Source organism: Bombus terrestris, chromosome 7 (genome assembly GCF_910591885.1).
Source record: "Bombus terrestris chromosome 7, iyBomTerr1.2, whole genome shotgun sequence".
In the NCBI taxonomy this organism is placed as follows: domain Eukaryota; kingdom Metazoa; phylum Arthropoda; class Insecta; order Hymenoptera; family Apidae; genus Bombus; species Bombus terrestris.
Genome location: NC_063275.1, coordinates 24,416,880 through 24,440,444, shown reverse-complemented (window position 1 = coordinate 24,440,444; position 23,565 = coordinate 24,416,880). Strand labels below are relative to the sequence as shown.

At 35.5% G+C, this 23,565-nt stretch overlaps 1 protein-coding gene across 3 annotated transcripts in view; it reads right to left on the bottom strand.

Annotated features, from left to right (window-relative positions):
• The window catches only part of LOC100644965 (BAI1-associated protein 3), a 127,066-nt gene that overhangs the window by 37,794 nt on the left and 65,707 nt on the right, over positions 1–23,565 (bottom strand). For all 3 annotated transcript variants that reach the window (XM_012310732.3, XM_012310731.3, XM_003396514.4), the window contains exon 4: positions 943–1,111. In XM_012310732.3, the coding sequence (XP_012166122.1) occupies positions 943–1,111 (169 nt within the window). The remainder of the gene's footprint in view (positions 1–942; positions 1,112–23,565) is intronic.

The following is a 23,565-nucleotide window of genomic DNA, read 5'->3' as shown; positions in this document are numbered from 1 at the left end:
GATTTATATACAAGATTGTGTTTTGACACGTTACCATGTTTTCATGTTCCTCGTCGCATGGTTAACTTCAAGCACGAAAGTGTATTGTTTAAAGTGTGATTAAATTCGACGCGCAGCTGCTAGCACTACGTCGACTGAAAGCAGTTAACAACTCTATCTCGCGTTTAAACGATAGCGAATGGTTAGGAGCTTTTGCATTCACCAAAACAGGCCATATAGCGCGTCACTTTCATATTGCTGACACTAGGGCGAAAACCGGAAATTTACACTCGTTATGTTTCGTCTGGTAAACTTGCAGAATTACGGAAAACGCGGCCTACTCTAAAACAGAGGATAAACTTGTCCTTTCTTTAAACTTTTATCTCTGTGCTTAACTTTCCCTTCTCATTTCCACGATTGCAGTTTTAACAAAGTAAACGCGCTTCTAAGAAAAATCATCCTAATATTTTTTAATAACTGCAATGTGTTGATTCTTTTAAATCTTCTTTATCATTTACAGAATTTTATCGAAATGTAACGTTTATTAATATCCACGTATAAAAATGTGGTGGTTTAAATTGAAAATTAACACGTTGATTGTCGGTTATCGGTATCATCGGTTGGAACGATTAAAGAAAAATAAATTTCATGAAGTAGAAAGTTTCCAACAATGTCAGTGACTTATATAACACTTCCAGAGAAAAATCGCGCGACTTCGTAAAAGTTAAATACCATGATTAAGGTACGGCTCTCATGGCAAAGTATATAAAATTCACACGGCAATCAACGTGTTCAATTATTTATTATTTTTCTGTTAATTTATACAGATCAATTTCTAATTTACTTCCAACGAATTTAACTGATTTCGCATATTTAATTTAATTTCTTTCTACTAAAACTTAATTTAATATACTTCCGACTTAGGATTAATGAAACAACCATTATTTATAAGAGAGAGCTCACCTCTTTTTTGGTAAAACGATAAGTTTGCGTCAAGCTGGTGTCTCTGGACGGGGGAGGCGGTTCTTTGGCCCTGGCCTCTACTTCTTGAAGGACCATGAGCCTTCGATTTTCCTGTCTCCAAGATAATGCGGTGAAACTTTCGAAGAAAGAGCCGTCTGTCTCTTGAACCCTGCAAGATCAATTACGTTTCATTCTCGTCACTTGTTGCTTCTTCGTTGCGTATCATAACGTACACAGATAGAGTGTCTGACAAAAATTGATGCTACCGAAAATACTTAAATATCTTTGCCGAGCTTTAATGGAAATTTATAGCGATTCTTTCTAGTCATATAATGGATATTGCGTGTCTTTCGAATAATCTGTCAAATTATTTGCTACGATATTTCAGATTCAGATGAGTTTTTCGATCCATTGTTTCTTTGTTATGTAACCAAATAAATTTATTAACAAAATATATACATATACATTTATAAAATCTTCAAAATATCCACGATAATTAATACTATTTTCAAGAATCTTCAAGTTATTACTTTTAATTATACAGATGTAACATACGATAATGCCACAAATTCAATAAATACTTCAAAAAATAATTAATATGAAATTTAAAAATTCGAGACATTATAACACCTAAAGAGAAAACACACCACTAACACCTTACTAAAGGAATAGAATAGACAAACTCGAAGATGGCATCCCGCTGGGAGTAGCCATGCACATGCTATTTAGCAATTAAGCTAGAAAAATTTACCGTATGTCCAGCTGGACAAATTGTAAAGTACAAATTAAATGATAAAGAAAATTATAAATAATAAAATTATAAAAAAATATTATAAGGACGAAGAATTATGTGCCGATGATTTTTCAAGAAACAACGAGTGCTGCTAAAAGTTTCAATGAAAAGTCGACAATGATCGTTCAAGGAGAATTCGACGCCTAATTATCGCAGTGGCATACACGTATTTCCGTTCATTTTTTCCTCGCATTTACGTGTGTGCTGAGTTTTGCGTCGTTGCAGTAATATCGATCAGTCGAGGTGTTCCATGTTTTTTTTTTCACCTTCCCTTTTCGCTCTCTGCCTTTTTTTAATTAATGTGCGGCGCTTCGTGTGAACGAGGACGACGCAACGAAACACATTGCAATTTGAAAATTGCCATTTTGAAAGGCATCCGTGATTCTCGATGAAAATTTCTGTGGAAATTGAACTTCCCTTTCGTTAGCGGAAGTACAAATCGTAAACGATGCATCTGATTTGGTTCTTTCAGAATACTGATACACGCATTTGCGTCTCATGTGCGGATATTTATGGAAATTCGTATTAAAATCATAAAAAGAGAAAACAAAATACAGAATTGTCTTAGCTACTAAATATTAGGTCATCCCATAAGTTCGTGTCGACTTTTGTGTATACATTTCATGTGTCGATTTATAAACATATGGCGATAAGGGACCAATGCGCTTGAAAAATGGGAAGAAGTTGTACAACGAGAGGGGGATTGCATTTTGTCATGAAACTGGAAGGTATGTAAACAATCTTAACAAATGTAACCGCTCGAAAAACGGAACGAACTTATGGGATGACCTAATATTATACTTTCGATATTTCCTATATTTTCTACGCATTATATGCATCTCATGCATGTTTGTATTTTCAAATTTTCCACAAATGAATAAAAATCCGTAGTCTAATAATAATGTACTTTTTATCCTTTGAATAAATTAATTATTGTAGAATTTTTATTCCTAATGAATTGAAGTGACACAAAAATCTGCTGCTTATTTCTTTTATTCTTTTCATTTGTTACGAGTTGAATAAAACGTAACTGAACCAGACGTTAAAATAGGAACTTTAAAAATCTTCTCCGATAAAGAATTAGTAGATTGTAGTGGTTTAATGCATTTTTTAAAGACCAAGTATGGTTATGATGTTCCTGAGGTTCATACACGATACACGTATATACATACTACATGTCATATAAGGTAAAAGCACATCGAAGAAAGCGATCATTTCCACGATGGATATTTTATCGATCATGTATACGTTACGATACGATTTTATTAAATTGCGATAATAATATGAGATAATATTAAACGATTTTAATTCGTCTCGTAGGCAATAATTAAATGATATCTAATTTTATCCTCGATAAAGCTATCATATCGTACCTAATGGTCTAGTCACTGCATTGGAAGGGTTAGTTCGTGTGTTTCACACATTTCGAGCTAATAGCAGAATCTCCCGTAAAGTCAACAGGTGTGGCGTTAATTTTCGTATTCCATTAACACTGAATTTAAATCTCGCTTCCGGCGTACGCTTGATACTTTAAATTTATGCATGCGTTCTATGCACTTCACAATTTTTCATACAATTTTAACATTTTTCTCTATTTTTGTCATAAAGCATATATCGCTTATTTTGCTCTCGCCGATATAATTTCGTCCGCGATCTTTCGATTATACGAATAAAATGTTAAATCAACTCATAAGAAGTGCAATTCTTTCGTTATTAAATGAAAATAATTTCATTTCTCTCAAATCCTAAAATTGTTTTCCGCGTTTCTGCCAAGTTTTCCATCCCACTTTTATAAAACTCTTATCGTAACATGTTCCATTGTTTCTTTTAACGATAATATATATCTTATATTAGATACATATAATAAGTTCTTCATTCTCTTTTTCGCAAAGCTCTTATTGTTATATCTTCCATCGTTTCAAACTGAGTTCTGAAGTATCACGATATTTATCGTATATTATACGATCTAATATATTTATTCATGCAAGGTAACAGTTTGTCGACCCTTCAAACTCGACCATAATTGTATTTTCACAGATACCATTTTGAAATATCAAAAATTCCCCGAAACTGTAATACAGGGAGTATTCGACGCAATAATCCACGAAAAGGGGCAAAGAATAGCTTTCTTAGGAACAATAAAGCGTCCCTATTGAGCGACACCGGTTGGGCGGTTGAACAGAGAGATGCGAAGGGATCTGGAGAAAATAGCGAAATGAAAAATATGCAGATGAAAGTACGTTAAGCGAGCGTGTATTTGACGCGCCTGAAAGATCCGCGGGTTGTCTCGGATCTAATTTAAATCCGAAAGAAGCCACGCCACGCTCCGTGTCCCGGAGGAGCGTTCCACTTGGACCTGGCTGATACGAAAACGAGAAGTTTCCTCTCGTGCATCGTCACTACGAGTCAACGAAATAGAATCGATATTCCTTTCAACTTTGCAAGAAATATCGTTCGGTTTAGCATATCACAGGATAGTCCTCAGAATCCTGTTACGTTTCTGCGATAATAATAAATCGTGAGAGAATCAGGTCTCAGTCATTACTGCGAAGTTTTGGATTAATTCATACGCCATGATCGTTACGAATGAACGAACGAATGATGTTTATTACGAACGATATATCATAATGTGTAATCTGAAATGTGTAAACGTGAAAAAATATTTGTAATAATTTTCAATCTGGCTCGATCTTATTTTATCGAATACTTAAAAATAATTTCGTCGAATGTTTTTAAAACATAAACCAAACAGGGTTATTGTATTTCTATTTCACAAGTTTTGAAACTTTACTCTTTATTCTACAATTCTGTCCTGTAACCATGTGATTTCCCTAGTTATTACGTAAGAACTGGCCGATAGTACAAACGTCTGTTCGTGATCCACATGTGAAATTTATCGGCTGTAGGGTTGAAGTATTAACTGACACATGCCGGGTCATTAATCTCGAATGTGTTGACATGTTCACTGCATACATATCAACCCCGATTCGCCTCATAATTTTACGACATGCGTGTGATATTCGTTTGGATGGACGCGAATTAAAAATTACGTAATGTTTTGAAATAAACTTCAGCAATAATTGATACGATATATACAGTTCAATTTTATTACAATTAATAATCATAGTTCTACAATATGAAAACAGAGTTTTTTTTACCGGAAACATTTGTCGGTATATAAATTATTGAAATTGTATTATATTTTCATATAATGGTGATAGAATTTCAATCAATAACGTGCTATATTTGTAATAATTTTCAGTATCCTGGCCAGAGTATTTTCCGAAAATTTTCTGTTTGCTATTTCGAATTTTTCTGTATAATTTCTCTAAATATTCTTAGACTTCAGTTCTTGCGTCTTTTTACTTTTTAATTCTTTTTTTACCCTGGTACACCATTGAAAGTACACATATGGCGTCTAAATTCGAGCGAATGTTAGTGGATGCTGGTTTTTTCTTCTTGAATTTTCTAGCACTTTCTTTTATCTATTTCTATTCTCGTCCTTTTCTAAGCCCTACTTAAACCCAGCTATTTTCTTCCTAAAAGCAGCTTTTCTGCTTTCCTTTGCCGAATCCATGTCGAACCTCGTTACAATCGAGTTATCTTGTTTCATTATTGTGTTATCTTTGTAAAAATAAATCGAGGATAAAGGAGATAAAAGATCCTTTGAAATCTTTGGAAGTACAAAACAAGTCGTCATTTTTATTATAAATACAAATTGCCCTGATAGCCGAAGAAAAAATCTACGCTTTTTCTTCCAAATCCATTAATTCTAATCTTTCGATCTTTTCACACTCGCGAGTCTCGAATATTTGTGTATTTGTTATAAAAATTATTCATTTGGTATTCATACTATATTTTCATTTAGAAAATATTTGTATCGTAGACTATAAATAGTTCTATAACATCTTGATTCGTTGACTCGTTATCGATAGATACGTTAAATGGTTAAACGATTTCGTTAGGGAGCAACGATCGATCTAGCAACACGTTACTCAAGAAACATATTATTGTGCAGCGTTCGCGTAGGGTTGTGCACCCTGGCGGATTTATGGTTGCTTGGCCAGTATTTATTACAGTCTGATTCGAATTTATAGCGTTTCAGATCGCGTTAAAGCAAATTATCAGATATTTTCTATTAAGGAACGTTAAGATTAAGACACAAAGCCACTTCAAATATACAATAAGATTCGTCGGATTCGAATTTTCCAAGACCAAATAACTTTAACTTTCGGTAATATTTCAATTCAATGATATGTTTAAATCTTCAAAAATTCATACAATAACTTGCTTCAAAATGTTAACAAATAATGCAAGAATCCCATCGAACAACGACACACCTTTTGAAACTTTGAAATAGGATAATAACGTAGAAGTGAATTGTCGCTAATGGAATTAATAGACTTTGTGTTTGATCTTAACGTTACAGAATTTAATCAGAATGCATTTAAGTCGCAATTTACTCTGTTTCAGACGAAATCAAATCCTTGACGTTGACGAATGCGATATCAAAGGGAAGGTCTGGCGTTTTCTTAGAGGGAAGCCATCGGTATTAGTGTACCCCGCTATGCTTTGACAATGAAACCGTAGCGTTGTACGTAACAAGTGAGCGAGAAGCTAGAACGCAATACTTGATCGTTTCTCCTGTTACGAAATCAATGTCACCCTTTGACCAGAGAGAAGAGAACTAGAACACAAAGAGAAAATAGAGTACACGTGTATCGTTTACTTTAAATCGAGTCACGTTCTAAACCGAAAAGAAGATCATTCGTATCTGAACACAAGATGTAAATCATAGAACGAAATTATTTGTAGGAACAGAATCCTAAAAAATTGAAGATAATCGTCTGAGATGATGTGACAATTATTTAATTAATTGAATTATTGAACTAATATCGAACAGTAGATACGACACTCAGTTTCTTACATTTGGAAATTGAACAGCAGTTGATAATAACCGTAGGAGTATTTAAAATTAGACTTCTGGAATTTTCCAGTATTCGAGTCTGGAATCCAATTGAAATATTGAATTAAATGAAATAATTCAATTATTTCAGAGTATTACACAGTCCATGTGATACTACGTCTTATCGAAGATTATAAAATATTAATAAATTGTATTCAGTAAATTGCATTCAGTAAAATTCAGATCAGAGTAAAATTAGTCTCAATTCATTTCTAATTAAGGTCGGTTTAATGTCTGCTTGCTTCCAAGGATCTTTTTAACGTCAAATATATGCCACGTGATATCAGAGTAACAGAACTTTCGTACCTACAGGGCAACTTAATCAACCGACCCCCCCCCCCTCCCCCGCCCAATTTGTTGCAGCTTAAAGAAACTAAGTAGAGTTCGTTGAACTTCAACAGGATTTGCGGAAATTGCTTATACACTGTGTTGAGTGGAGTTCCTTGGTGTCTATCAAACTTTCACATACTCGACTCTTGTCTACCCATTAGAAGTTTCTCTAAAATTCCTTAGGAACCAATAGCATTTAACACGACGTCGTTTATCAGACTAATATTTGATAAACTTTGTAATTCAATCTGTATAAAAAAAATTGCCAAGAGAATGCGAATATTTATGCAAAATCATGTTTTTATGAATACAGAGTAGTAAAACATATTAAATATTGCAACAAGTGTTATACTGTAGATATATTATTACGTGTATTCTGTGAATTTAGCACTTTTAAATTTCTCATAAGTACGTAAAAATCCTCAACCCAATTATCGATATTAAGGGGACCAAAGAAAATTCTCTTGATGCTCTCTATGAAAAAGGATCTTTCGTTCAAAGAATACAATCTACGACAAAACCAAAACTTCCATTTCGTACACGAGGTAGCACATCATTCACGAATCGAGTAAGAGAACAAGAAAAGAGCAAACCTTATCTTCCTCGGAGCAAACAGCATAACAAAGTAGAACTAAATGGAAGGTCGAGCAGATAGAAAAACAGAAACTCGAACCGAAGGACAATGAAAATTGGAAGGTGAAGTAGTAAGAACTAAAAGAAGAAAGATACGGTGGAAGAACAGAATGCACGTTTGAAACACGAGAGACACGAGACGAAGGAAACGTACAATTCCGAAGGAAATGGAGAAAGAGAAAAAGAAACATCGGCCTCGTTAAGACAGTCGGGCACTCGATATCGTACTTGAGGAATACGCGACGTTTACCTCGTTAAGCATGGCCTGTTGCACTAATTTATACAAAACAGCGAACTTGCTGTATATTACGTCTGGCAGGATATTAATAAACGTCCGTGGCGAAATATCGGTAAATCAGACGATTTCCCCCTTTAGCTCCTTCGAGGCGGATTCATTTTTAACAATGTACGCAAGGGTATGATAATACGAACTATGATACGTCAAAATTTCAAAAAAGGAAATACAATTTGAAAGTAATTTTAAAAGTGGCATATGTAATTCTGTTCGTATGTTGCGGTGAGTTTTAACGATAACGAAGGAAAGCGTATAATTTAATAAAGTGAATGGAAAGTAAAGCGATCTAATGAAAAAAATAATTTTTTAAATGGAATACGTAATTCTGTGGCGATAAAATTTTAGCGACGACAGAGAAAAATGAGTTATAATCTGTTAAAATAAAAGTGTAATAATCTAAAGGAATCTTTATAAAAATTACCTTGGGGCGTGTCGAAAGGGTCGGACGGTGAGTCTTGAAAGGGTTAAACTTGATTTCTATCGAGAGTATTACGTTTTAGTCGCTGCATGGTAATTGGCGTTGAAATTAGTGTCGTAGAAGTAGTACCGATGCTCGATAGAACTTTTGCTATTAAACCGCGTATTTCTTGACATTTGTCAAAAAATGTAAGAACATGTCCTTCGTTAAACGATTAATAATTAACACGTTGAGTGCCACGGTGCCTACCAAATTTTTCAAAATAGTTAAAATAAGATTATCATGGATTATCAAATATTCAACAATATGAATCGCTTGGATAAAGTTGTCAAGAAGAAGTGCTCAGATAGGATATAATATCGTGCAAAAATTACGTTTTATTCAGGACAAAGTATATGAGATTCTCGTGACAATGAACGTGTTATTTTGATAAAAGAAGAAATTCAATTCAAATTCAATATATTTAGAGATAAAAATTTAACGATTTAACGACTTCGTAAATCTTCTAAACGTCATCAATCCTGACTTACTTTTTTACAAAGCTAACAAATCCTTTTACGATCCACTTTGTAATACAATATTTCCCCTTCGCTGAGTCATTCAACGAACAATCAGCACCATAATCTCATCCCTTCCAAATAAACAAGCCACTCTTCCCAGGATCATAATCTTAAAAAGGAGCGAGCATAACTCGATCTAAGACGAATTCCTCGCCGCTGTTTGCTACTATTCGGCCCTGTGTAAGCGTGGCCTCGAAATTGCGTTGCCATTCGACGTACAAGAATAAATCTGGCATTGCCTTCATTCCGGCCTCGGCTTATTTAATTTATTCGACGGTGGCGCGGCACAAAGAGGTTTCCCTTCCATCGAAAATGGAATTTCAATGCGGGGAACGCTTACCGGCAGAGCTTAAAGCTTGCCATTTTCTTCTCTTCCTCTCCGTGTTCTCCACTTCCCGTTTCTACGTCCGTACCTACTTTCACGAGTTTCTTTGACGTTTCTCAGTATCTGTTGCTGGGACCTGGCGAAACGAGAACGCTGCGAAGGTAAGACGTATCGATAAAGTTCAAAGGGGAACATCATGGCGCCGAGATACAAATGATACGTGACTGAGAAACGCGGTCTTCATCGCCAAAGATATGATTTCCACCGTATGAATTACGTTCCCACGTACACGACACTTTGACCAGTCTGACACTGTCTGACGCTCCTCTATGAATTTCGTGCTTCTTCCCGGCATTCCTATTCCCCTTCGTTCTGTCACTCTGTTTTTAGTTTTTGCTTCCTTTCTCATGCCGAGACATTTCCTTATAAGATCAAGTTGACGCTTCAATCGAAAAGATTTCTGACAGTGTGAGGGAAGATGTAGGAGTTATTCAGTGCTATTCACGATACTTTGTTCTCCCAGTTCTGTTCCCTTGTAGTTCTGACTTCACGCTGGAAAGTTTTTATTGCTCTTTCTCATTTTCTATGGCGTTCGTTTTTCAGGCGTTTATAGCTATAAATATTGCTACGAATTGCTTCTTCATTCGTTCTTTATATCGTGAATTTGCTTCTATGTCGTAGTTTGTTGTGCTTTCTCTATTGATATTTTTGACATAAGCTTTTGTTTTCGAATATTTTCTGGATATATTTCGGGCAATTTTTTATAACACGAGTGGATTTTTCATTTTCGTCTAAATTTTCCTTTGGCATTTTCGATTGCCTTTAAAAAATGTATTTGTTATAAAATATAAATAGCAAAACCGTTAAATTATAAAAAACAAATGGAGATTGTGAATTATAAAATACAAATATAAGCTGTAAATCGTGAAATATTAATATAAATTGAACATTGTAAAACATAAATACAAATTATATACTTTTCATTATCAGAGGTTAATGTGTAAAATACAAATCTGAATGTTAAAATATATTAAACATAAAATCATAATTCCGTGGTAACATTATATTTCCAGAATTTTATTTGCAACGGAAGAGCTACTTTATAGAAGTCAAATTTCAAGTGGCTTCTACGTTTTTTCGCATCTTCTATCGTCGTTGAGTTTATATCAAAAGCACGTACCTTTACAGTTATTTTTCTTCCAACACCTAATTTATATTCTTATCCTTCCCCTTCCCTCAAGAAATTTATTTTTCATCTCAATATGTATATCTTCTCTATCACCCACGAGATATATAATCGTACAACTTCAAACACACGCATACACGTTACGGTATTTTTACGAGGATGGAAATTCGAAGCGGGTCGTTTTCTAGTTTGTTTGAAAAACCAGTACGATGAAAATTGCTAGAGTTGCGAGAACCGTTCAAAATTTGAATACCACGGAAAAATCGAGAGACCCAGTGAAAATTTATTGTTACAATTTTTACTGTCATTTATGCCTTCGGCAACGGTGGTCGTAAACTCAATGGCCAGCACTTTGGTATCCAGTTCGTAGATTGTTAACGTCAGGAAGGATGTTTATATCGTGTATCCCCTTACCTCGCTGCCTCTACCCTATCTTTTCAGAAGATTTGTCTTGGCCAAGTAACTGCGATAGAAAATTCTATTCTACCGTCTTCCGTTTCTTTCTCAAGATTGCTATCGATTTAAGAAAGAAAAGAAAAAACGAAAGGAAAAAGAATAAGAACCGATTAGTTAGTTTCGAAGACGGTACAGGAAACCTTTCGTTGGAATGAGTTCCTGTTTTTCTACGAGAAAAATATTCGGATATCTCTTGGTGGAAATAAGTAAAAAAGAAAGTGAATTGAATTGTGTAGCATTGGTTGAACATACGTTCGATTTGCCTTATTGTGAATTTTCCTTTGTTGAGATGTTTTATTGGAGCTAGGGAAAGCTGGATGAACAGGGTTAATCGTATTTTAAATTTACTTTTTTTTCAATATGTCAATTGAACCGATTGTTATCAGTCTCCTCATATTGCTGGAGCAAAGACCGTGTCGAAGTCGATTTATGAGCGATAGACCTGCACGGTTATATTAGCGACAGGTGCTCGATTGAGTGACGAATCAAACGCGCAATTAGAACGGCGTATTGTATTCGTCTTTGCTATTATAAGGACAGTGATATACAGAAGTACACGCGAGCGTGAAAAAGCAAATAAAATTTCTATCGAATTAAGGAATCATATACAACTACTCAACTCTTGATTTTAAATTAACAATGTTTCGAGTGTGCAAGTCTTTAAATTTTCGAATCGCCAAGTTCTCAGCTTTTCAAATATTCAAATGCCCAAATCCCCAAATACCCAAATATTCAAATTTCCAAATCCTTGAACATCCAAATTCTTAATTTTTGAAATTTCTAACAATAAGATCGATATCATTGAGTTACAGTTGATGCCTATTAATAGCAGCTGAGCCAACAGCTTTCCTTAACAATAGTTTAACGAAGAAGCTGAATTCTTTCTGTACCCTATACAACCTCTTATCGACACGCCCTACATTCGGTTCAGTAGGTTACACAGGATCCGAGTACATAACCAGGACGATCGATGATCGTAGACAACCGGAACAGCAGGCAACGATACAAAATTTTCTTGGATTTGACAGTAGGGATTCGTGGATAAAGGCGTGAGTTTCTGTCGACAGGAGAATTAGGATTAAGGCGTGGAATTCGCGAGCTTGTCCATCCTGTTGCTTCCCTCCTTCTGTTCGCGATATTACGTTTCATCCCCTTGGCTATGCGAATAAACGCAAAGGGTAATGGGCCGCGAAGCAACTCGATGAAACGTAACCTTCCGGGCTCCTTCTGTTAAGCAATTACTAGCTCGTGGAAATTGAACGATTCCTGTATAGATTGAACGTCGTTCGCTTCGCCATTGCTGGGACCTTTTCTCTAGTTTCCAGTCGTATCTGTCGTTCGAATCGAATCGAACGATTGATAACAGGTAAGAGATGACGGTAGAAGTTGATACAATCGATTGAATAGGAATTATCCAATTATTTAAGTTTCTTTATACGTGTAGTAGCTTTAATCTATCTGTTATGGATATTGGAAAATTTAATAAAATAAAACTTATCGTTGTTGTTTCTTTTACTCTTCTATTATTTCGGATAAATTTTACGTATATTTTTTATTTATTTTATCGGAAGTAATATATCATCTTAAAACTATTTGAATCAGTTTTCTAATTGCCACGGTAACAAATAATTGGCCGAAAATATCTAAAAGAAAATTTGTACATTATTAGTAGAGAAATTGTAATATCTCTGAGAATTAGTTTTCTCTAAATTATCTTCTTTGTTCTTAATTGTGTAAAATTTTCCAATAAGAACGTTCTTCAGATTCGACGGTAATATTCTGCTAAGAACAATTCTACCAAAAGAAACGAGACTGCTTAATCGCTCAGTTATTATTAATTCCTTTCGTATTATCAATTATATTCAGACAAACGATAATTCTGTCTCTTCGTTAATCCTCTTTTATTCGTCTTTTGCGAATGTTTCCAGAATCACAACCATCGCTGTAATAATAATAAAAAAAAAGGATGTAGTAACCCAGAGGAATTTCCTTTGTTCTTTTAAACTGTTGTTTTTTTTTTAATCCGATCTGTGTTGCAGCAAATTCGATGTATCGCAGTATCGTCGTTAAAGCGTTCATCTCCACTGGGAGTTGGAAGCGACGCTATTCTTTCCTTCCGCGTTCCTCCGAGCCCTTCGAGCGTTTAATTTATCGAGTGAATAAACCCGCTGCGGAGAATAACTTTCAAGAATGTGTCAATTCGTGTGAACTGCGGAGAACCGTCTTCATTAACCGTCGAGCAATTCGAACGAAGATTGGTTAGTTAACAGTAATTACTAGATTCCCCCGATTAATGTGATTAAGTAAGTACATCTTTCTTGAAATTCTTCTCGTTTCTTGTCGCTCGTTTGTTCTAATATTCCATAATTATTATTGTCAATCAATCTCGATAGTACAGCTTATAGTTATGTAACGTTGATGTAAAAAATTAAATTGAAAAAGCGAAGCACATTTTACAGATTTAATTCGATGTACCAATACATTGACTGATATTCTCAATAAATAAAATTCAATGTATTATACGAAGGTAAACTGTACGTTTAATAAGAACGTTACCTTATTAAACACGGAAACCCTTTCATTTTGAATTTTGAAATTCCCCGTTGGTTATTCAGAAACGAGTATTTTTAGTCATTTCCAGTTAAAGTATTTTTCAACAATTTTATTCAATTTCCATCAAAGTCCTTTCGTAGTTTCTTCTCAAGTAGCAACTAATATCGTTAATCAAATACAATCTCTTTGCATTTTCGTTTGAATTAAACTTCGTTTGTCGAATGTCCAGCTGGAGAAATTGTAAAGTACAAATTAAATAATAATAATAAAAAAAGAAGGAATTAAACTCCTTCTCAGAATGGTCTGTATTGGCAAGGTGTTACGTCCGGTGACTCTTTACACAAACCACGGCCCACGCCGCGGACCAGATGGCTGCTAGATGTCTACGTAATCTATTTGCGTACCCTCAATAGTCTTAAGGATCCACCATAAATCTTGACATTTTTATAGTTAAGGATCCTTCGGACCAAACAAGTATCTTTTTACTTCAAATGCTCCTTCAAGTTATTGCCCACTTCTGCAAAGATACGGAAAATTTGTTTTTTTCCACGTTCGGTATCTCCTGCTAGCAACTTTCTCTCGAGGGCGGCTAGAACCCTTCCTTGTCCACCAACCTTTTCCTTATCCATTTGGAAGCAACGACTATTGCCTTAATTTTCCTAGCCAAAATTAACATCCACGAATCCGATGGTCCCGTGCGCTAGACACACCCATCAATAGTTTTCCTCCGCAACGACATCGTCATCGAACTACGCTAATTTTCCATCTTTAGATCAGTCAACATTTCTTGACTGGTTTAGATCAGTCATCTATTTAACTTATATCTATACGCACCGAGCGTAACTGTCTATGTCTATAAAGTTGTTGAAATAAAGTGTATGAAGGTGATATATGTAGTCGTGATGATAGTGCTGCGGCTGGTGTAGATGTCGCTGCTAGGGTACTGCTGCTTTTCTTCTCATTTTTGTGTTGTAGAGTAAAAATCGGACTGCGGCCACCGGGATTTGAAACCAGATCCCGAACGTTCGTAACCTAAGGCGCTAACCACTGCGCTGCCGCCGCCCGGTGGTAGTTGCTGTCGAGCGCCGCCACATGTATATCGTAACCTGTTACTACGGTGTTATAATCAGTTTAACCACCTCTATTATCCTAAACGAAATAGGGGATCGATCACTTCGTGGCGTCGATTATCTAATCGTAACGGGAATTTACGACTTCCATTGGCGCGCTTCTTCGCGAACGGTCGAACACAATGATTAATTAATTCCCAATTTCACTACTTCGAAAACCCTTCGTCCTAATGAAATACCAAAGTTTGAAATGAAAAGAAGAAAATTAAAGCCATAACGAAACCGATTGATAAATACTGAAAATCGTGTCCCATTACGATACAAGCGAGACCGATATCACTATAAATAATAAAATTGCGCCTAGCTTCCTCAAAGTAATTACTTGCCTAAGCTCGTCAATAAACGCTCGTCAAAAACCCTCGACCAGCTCAACTATCTCTCATCCGGCGAGTATTTCACAGGCAGCACTGAAGCGATGCAAGCTGCTCTCAATCTAGCTCGCTTAGGAACTTGAGGAAGATGTTAATCTTATTCGCCGCTAATTGCTCCGGCAGTTAATTAACGCGTCGCGTCGAGTCGGGAGGAAGGCGTAGCCCGTTGGACTTGCTCGAAAAATCTTTTCAAGTCCTCCCAACCTCTTCTCGCAACCTACTAAAGCCTCAACAAGTGTCACGCCCGTCTTACGTGTACTCGTTTGTCAGCCGGATAAAAAAGTTTCAGAAATAAAGAAGAAAAAGTCTAGCTGTCAGTCTTTTTTATACTCCGCTTGTTCAATTGTCTCCATGGTGTAAGAAAGCTCGATACCGGGTTTTGTCGCACTCTTCGGTGCTACGGTGAATCGTGCGGTGAAATACACGCCAGCGGCTTTGCGATTGTTCGCCTGTTCACCAGGGAGAACAATTAAAATAAACGTATATTTGTATACAGAATTATGAGAAGAAGAACTGAGAAAATTAATATTCGTAAGATATTATTAGCCAAGTAGTGGAACAGATATTAGTTGAAAAAATATTATTTTCAAAGATACAAATAATTTTCACATCATTTCATAATCTTGTATCACATTTTAAAAACTTTGTTTTTTAATCAGATGTTTTTTAGGTTAACGATCATTTACGAACCGGGTAACATTTATGTTCTCCGCTCTGTTAAAAATAGTACGTAGTCACTTTGGAATACTAGCTCGAAAGAAAATTAAACTGCTTACTAAACTCGATAAAAAGTTTCAGCTATATCTATACTTTCTGTTGCCAAGACACCTAAGTTAAAAAACTGAAAGGTATTTCTTCAAATCGAAATTGGCTGCCGTTATTCGATAGGAAAGTTTCTTCGGAACGCGATAAAATTTGATTCCAAGTTAATCGAGCTTCTATTCGAAATGGCAGAAAGTTCGAAGATAGATTTTCTCTGTGGCTATTAAGATAGCTCGAGATACCTTGAGTTAAGGTTTCACGGAAGATTATCTTACAAATTACATCGCATTACACAGCAAATTAGTTTTATCTAAAAGAATTGTTTTTATAGATATTGTAGAATCTCGAAAAGAATTATTTTCAACATCGTCGTGATACCTTTGTCGGTTCTTCTCTAAACGTATTCTGTTACTAAATAGGAATAGAACGACGAATTTTTGAATTCTAAACTGTCTTTCTAAATTCTAAATTGAATTGAAAGTTAATAAACTCAATTAGCAATCTAATATTGCCAAAAATTCTATTCGAAGTGTAACATAACGCGATGCAGAAGTGTACCATCCAAAAACTTTCGTAAATTCTACAATTATCAGAAACTTAGATTCAAGTCGAAGAAAATTCAACGTGATATATAAAATACGATTATCGAAAGTGTCGTTTTCTCCTGTTTTTTTGACAGCCATATTTCATCGAAATTTTTAGAATAAAGATCAATTTCGCGTAACAAACTTTCAGCTTTGAGTTTATCCCGAAAGAATGTTTGTTTTTGCTGGAAATAATTTCAATTATTTTCTTTAACAAGCGACTGTATAACACGGTAGAAACTGACAGTGACAAAGAGATCCTTCAAATGTTTTTAAAGCTTCGTATAGTAAATTTCACTTTGAATTTCATCAAAGAGAATTTTTCTTTCTATCGAATTGAAAAGGATTTTTATTTAATTGGTCGAAAAATTCTATGAAGACATTTTATAGAACAATGAATTTCACCCTTGAATTTATTCGAAAAGAACTCCATTAAAAATAATGTCAAACATTTGGCTCGGCAAAAGACTGTAATAAAGACTGTATACTGTAATAAATACACTAACGAGCATGTTAACCGACAAATCAAAAGAGACGTTTTCAAATTTTGCGGAAGCCTAGAACTGTAAAAAGATATGGGTCTGGCCATAAACAGCCTATTTTCCCCCATGGAACGTGACACGATATTCCTCTATGAAGAGTATCAATACAGATTTAATATTCTTTTCTTCGCCGTCCATTCACATAGATATCTGTGAATTTTCAGTAATTGCCTTTTATCCGCATCTTACGTTACAAATCTCCTGTCGTCATTTCTCGTCTGTTCTCGTTATTCTCTGTCGTTCACGAATCACCTTAACGAAGCCACGCGTAGAAGAAGGCGTTGTTAAATCAATTCCCATGTTTCTCGTTTAGAAATGGCGGATTGCACGAGGAGAATGACCTGACACCTCGTGAACAGCGACGAGGATAACGCGCGAAGAACACAATGGACTTGCTTCGAGCGTGTACGCAAGTAGATTGATCGATGTCTACCGCTTTCCGTGGAATGGAAACGAGACTGTGGTCGACCTAATGGAGGTAATGGCGCAAGGGAAAGGGCCTCGCAAGAAATATAGCCGTTCGACCATGCTAAGATAAAAGGATACGTACAAGGAACGGTCGTCCATCGATGACCGCGACCTTTCGACCCTTTGACCTTGTACCTGCACGAACAACTCCCCCTACCTTTAGAAACGGGCCATAGCGCCCTCCCTCTATTATGTTTGATGCTCGTTAAAACTCGTATCCGCCTTTTGTTCCCACGGATTCGTGAAATCGTATCGCGTTTGATCATCCGGTGTTATCAGGGTATTTATTTCCGAACAGTTATGAGGGCAAGCTTCCGGGATTAAGAGAAAAAAATACGGTTCGCGAGAGAATTTTACGAATTAAGGATCGTATAATGTGTGGTATTAGAAGATTTTTAATTGCTCTTTGAGTTTTTTGATCGAGAGCAGAAAGGAGAACTGGAACTATGAGTTAACAAGCGAAGTATCGAAGAAAATGTTGAATAATGAGAAAATTTGAAGAACGAGTCTTTAAGTAGGTTGCTTGTTAAGTTAATTTTTTAAAGACTTTTGAATTACACAGACATAAAGTGTTATTACAGAATATTACAGAAATAGAGCGTTGTATGTAAGTTATTGTAAGTACGTAAGTCTTGGAATTAAGTGAGATACCTTTCGTATTGAAATCTTGACCTATTCTAATTTGAATTATTTCTTTGTGAAACTACGTTTTCCGTGAAAGTCGACGGCGGAAAGCTGAGACATAATCTGTCCTTTTCTCAATAACATAACTATTGTTGACACTTTTTCTATGTAACACTCCCACGCGAGAGCAGGATTTTCCACTCCTCTGGAATATTTTCAACGACGGTCACGAGGAAACGCATTTTTACTCCTGTCATTTCGTAGACGAAGAACCGCCCCAACGAAAGGATGTAAATTTTACCCCGTGGCACGTGAGCAGTTTTCCTTCGTTCCTGCAAATTTTCCATGACATTAGAGCCTTGGGACAAGTTCTCGCAACGCTATTCTATTTTTAACACGTTTAAAATACGTTTAAACCTTAAATTGAATACGTAAAAAAATACTAAAAAAGTTAGAAATAAGAAACATTCTACATACTGTCAACTATAAATTATAACGCTTTACACCGTTTTATCCAAGGTTGCACAACTTTGTTCCTTTTAAAAACTGTTAGGAGGTTAAAGACGTATTTAAAAATGTAATTTAACTTCCTGGAAAACTCAAATGTAAAATGAAAATACATAATACAGGAGGAAAACAACAGCTTTTACCAATAAATATACTTTAGGAAAAAGCATGCGTATTCCTAAAAGTGGATCACTGTAAATCTACGAAATTTCCATGAGAAATTATGAATTATTTAATGTAGCTAATTTTATATAAGCGAATAACGATGTTAAGTCGCGTCTTATCTCACGTTTAATCGTCGTTTTCTCTCTCTATCGACGAATCTCTCCGAGCAAAAAGAAAAGGAGCTATCGTTACAACGACATTTGAAAAAGTTCACGCGAATTTGGCCGGTAATTTTCCTTACAGCTGTCATTAAATGCCGTGAACAAAATTATACGTTATCATGTTATCGTGAATTAAACTACGCTAGAGGTACCACACGCAACTCGGTTTCCAGGATGAAACAAAACTGGCCTAGAGTAGAACGCGTGTAGTAAAATACGGCTTTTAATCAGTGGAATTTAATTACGAAAACGCGGAAACGAAACCCTTAAACTGTCTGAGCATTCGGTTGCACAGGAGTAGATCTGTGTCACAGAGAAAAGACCAGGAAAATGGAACGAAGTTGCGGCTCGACAATCTCGACGCGAGGACTAGACGAAGTTACTTTCTTCTTGTGCTTCGTTCCACGATATTACATCGTAATAAGATCTTTTTCCTTGACAAATGATCGTAGCCAAAATGACAAAGCATTATGTAGTTATATCTCGTAGTGACACGATTTAGTCACCCGTTAGTTCTTAAAGTATATATAAACGTACCCTTGCGAAACTAGCAACTTGCGTTTGTTTAATTTGTGCTAATCAACGCTATTTGACTTCCGTGGATTTGGATGATCTTTGTAGTCGGTGATTTATAGCCTGTTTGGTAAACATCGCTTAATTGGGCAATGTCAACGATTTGGGGGTGATTTCTCAAACTCGTAATTTTTATACTGTTGCAAAATATTGATCGAGAAATTGATCGTTCTAATTAAATTTACAAGGTTTTAGGTCGAAGTTAAAAATTGTAGTTTTTAAGCTGTCGTTATCGAGCTATCGTAACAATTTTAAAGCCTTCCTTATGGTTCTGAAATTAGTATACGATTACGAAATGTAAACCTGATTTTCACTTGGTCATGTTAACGAGAAATATTTCAAACGAGCTTTATTTTTCAAAAAATCATTTTATGAATCTAATAAACTTCTTTATATTCTCATTCACAATTCAAATTACAAATTTTATATATGTATAGCAATTACATAACTCGAGAAATATTCCAAAGAAATGAATTTTCCTTTAATTCTAACACAATTATTCCCGTCTTTGTTGTATTGTCGTCACGATTTCTCAAGTCAGCCGAACCTAATTAGCGATTATTCGAGGCAACCCGTTGCATCGGTTCGAGGTGTTTTCGAGAGCTGTTTCAGCGGTGGACAACCACCAACTTCACTAGGGCATATGCTTTTCCTCGCTAATCACCCACGACGATGTCAACAACGGTGCAAAGAGCTTTTCAACCGACACTCCTTCCACCCTCTGGAACATCTTCAGCTCGTGGAAACGCTTTCAATTTGCAAAACCTGGCCACGAGAGGTCCTTTATATTCGTCGCAAGATCTAAACGTTCGTTTCCAACTCTTACGGTGTCTTAACAGCGTATCGAACTGTTTCAAAGAGTCGCACCGGTTGTCAGATGCTTTTGTTTTAAGAAGGACAAACAATAACTGGGTTGTTGGCTGTATAAAGCATAAATATGAATTAGGTTCATATGCATTTACGTGGTTAATGTAGCATGATAACAAAGAGTAGTTTGCTTAGGTGGGACTCCCATTGGGATACGTCAGTATTGATTTTATTCGACGTATTCTTGGTAATGGAGGTAGCAAATTAGTTATGGTTGTCTTCCACTTGTCTAATGTTCTGGTAGTTTTAAGGAGAAGTTACTTGAAAAGTTAGTTGAAAGAAGTCGCATTTATATTTATTATTCTTGGTGTATAATGTTTGTAATAGACGATCTGATAGATCGCGCTCGTTATTCGATGCTACAAACGTGGAATTATTTAGCATTGTTAAATTCGGAATTATAATCAACATCGTAATTATCGCTAGTAATTTAAGCGAATATTCTGTTCTTCGTTATCTGGAATATCGATAATGTTAAGTTTATGTTAAATTAAATAAATATGTTTACAGAATCAAAGTAGAATAATCGAAAGTTTAACAGGGATATAAATTACATTTTAATATCGCAAAAAGTATCAAACCGTGGATCTTTCTTTGATGGATAGGACATTAAAACGATTATTATGGATGGGAAATGAAAATAAATTTCTTTGCCATTCAAATAATTAAAGATTGTTTCGCAATAATTGAAACGAAGGTAAAACGTTTGATCGTAAATAAAAATATTATACATCGCTCCGGATCTCGTAATAAATGAAATATTGGAGAAATTATTTTAGCACAGTGGAAAGAGAAATTTGGCAAAAAGTTTCTAGCTATATTTCACTGGACGTTATATTTTCCTTTACAGTTTCCCCTTTACATCCTACACGCGGATTAATTATAATATCCGTTCTTTGTGGACAACGTCCACCCCTGCGTTATTTCGTTTCTTCCTTTCCCGTGTTATTGCAATCCTTTTTCACCAACTTCTCTTCGATATTTTTATGCACAGGGCAGCGAAGAACTTGCACATTCACCAACATAATCTCGGATTCCGCAGGAAACTTGCAACTTCTTTTTAAACTCTTTTTCGCCGTGATACGTCGCGGCCCGTCGTTGAATTAATTTAAATTCCGTATATTTCTTAAAAGCTATGATAAATTCGAAACTATTTGTTTCGACGTTAACTTAACATTTTTCAGCGATTTTTCAAAACTACCGTGGAGCTTGACTTTCGTACAATTTCGAGAGAAATGCTTCGATTAAAAAGTGGAGTATTTATTAAATTTTAAAAAATACCGGTAAGTAATAATAAGATCAAATAAATTTACTACTTCTATAAACAGAGAATTGGGCAAAAAAGATAAATTCTTAAATGCTTTACCTGTCACACATTTATAACAAAAATTAAAGGAATTTTATTTGATATTTTTACAACATTTCTATGATTTTCATATGAACCAATAAAGAATTAAGCGTGTCGAAATATTTTAACTGTATATTCTTTTCAGTTATTAATTTTCGTGTATCTTGATTCTTTAATAAATAGATTTTCACATTAATTCAAATATATGCATTTTGCTCGAATTCCGTGGTTGTACCGTGCGCAATCGACTCAAACATCTACCTCCTCTTCCATCGTACATACATCGATAAAAAATGGAATTTTAAATATTTTATTTTTTGGCAACTAAATCTTTCCGTTCGGCTGAAACAATTAGTAAACGCACTTGCCGCAAATCATTTTCCGCAGCCTGTATCCGTTTATTTTTTCGATGTTTCCAACTTTATTAATGCTTACTGATTTTTCCGTAATAATATACGTCTTGACGTAGAGCTTTAGTCTTTCAAAGAGAAACGAAACGACAAATGTTATACCTTAAGCAATGGGAAATGAAAGCTTGACGCAAATTAAAGTACATTCGTTATACTATAAAGTTCATATCTTAGTATCTTTGTCGTTATGTTGCGCACGGTTTGTTATTTTATATCACAAACGATTCGGCTTTGGTTGTTGCTTTGAATAAAATTACGATAAATAAGATGTACGAATAAAACAGCGGCGCGGTCGAGATTTTATCCTGTCGAACACGAAAAAATATCGTTTGTCATGTTCTCAATAAAGAAATAATATTCTTGTCACTCTCCCTTACAACTTCTCAGACATCGTACGGCGTTTTCGTGGTCGCTTTACTCCGAAGGAACAAACGTCTCACGTTGAAAATTTATTGCACGATTTCATGGCTCACGCTTGAAGATTGAAATTGGGATTAGAATTTCCGGCGTCTGTAAATTCGTGCTCCGGATATATACGTGATTTAAATCACAGCCAATGTATGCGTAATCATGTGGCGACTAATGTAATAATATCTGAAATTCAGTGAACTCGATCTCGAATTCATTATGAGTTAACCATTTATTCATGACGTAAATATTACGCCATGAACGCCGACATTAACGTATCTCGTTCACTGAAAAAGGAAATTGCGCGATACTGATGTAATATTCCTATAAATACCATAATCGGGATAATTGAGTATACAATAAGGCTTTACTTGCATTAAGCAATCACCATAATTCTCATTTCAAGCATTTAAGCAATCTTCGTAACTCTGCGTGATTCTAACGTAATACTCTCGTAAATACCGTGATTAGAAGTAGAGGAATTTTCTTTGAAACAGCCACCGTTCGCATAAATTTATGAAGAAAAATGAAAAAAAATATTCTCGTAAGATAGAAACTCCTTTTTTATCGAAATTTATTTTACAATCTTATAAACCTCGAAAAACTTTATCCTTGACTCTCCATAAAATATTCTCCAGTGTCTATAAAAACTTATCGAAAAATAAAATTTTTATTCCAGAAGAACATATGGAACAATTTCAACACGTAGTTCCATTTTTCCAAGAATCCTGTTTTTTTTTTCTTTTTTTTCCCAGGGTAGGGAAAGAAATTTCGAGGGATCCGGAGGGTAATTTCTTTTTCCTGGTATTTGAAATTTGATGTTCGCGTATTTCGATTTCGTACGCGACATTAGAATGCAAACGCCGTCGCGAAATGAACCTTGAGAAATCGCAGTTCCAGAGGGCCACGTTCGACTGTCATTCGTCTTCATTTTCTCTGCTGCCGATTTACGGTTGCTGCCCGTGTAATTGCTGGATGGCGCTTCTGCGGGAAGCAACGGAGACAAGGCAATCCCGTGTTTGCTCATAAATTTTTATCAACCATCGACTTCGACTTCTCCCAAGCCCGCTGAAATTGTTTGAAAAGCTTCGACCGTAACGAGCTTTCGATGAAAATCGACACCGGCGGAGAATAAAGTGGCCGTGCTATAAGTTTCTCTCGCTGGTTTACATTGCGCTGTCATTACCT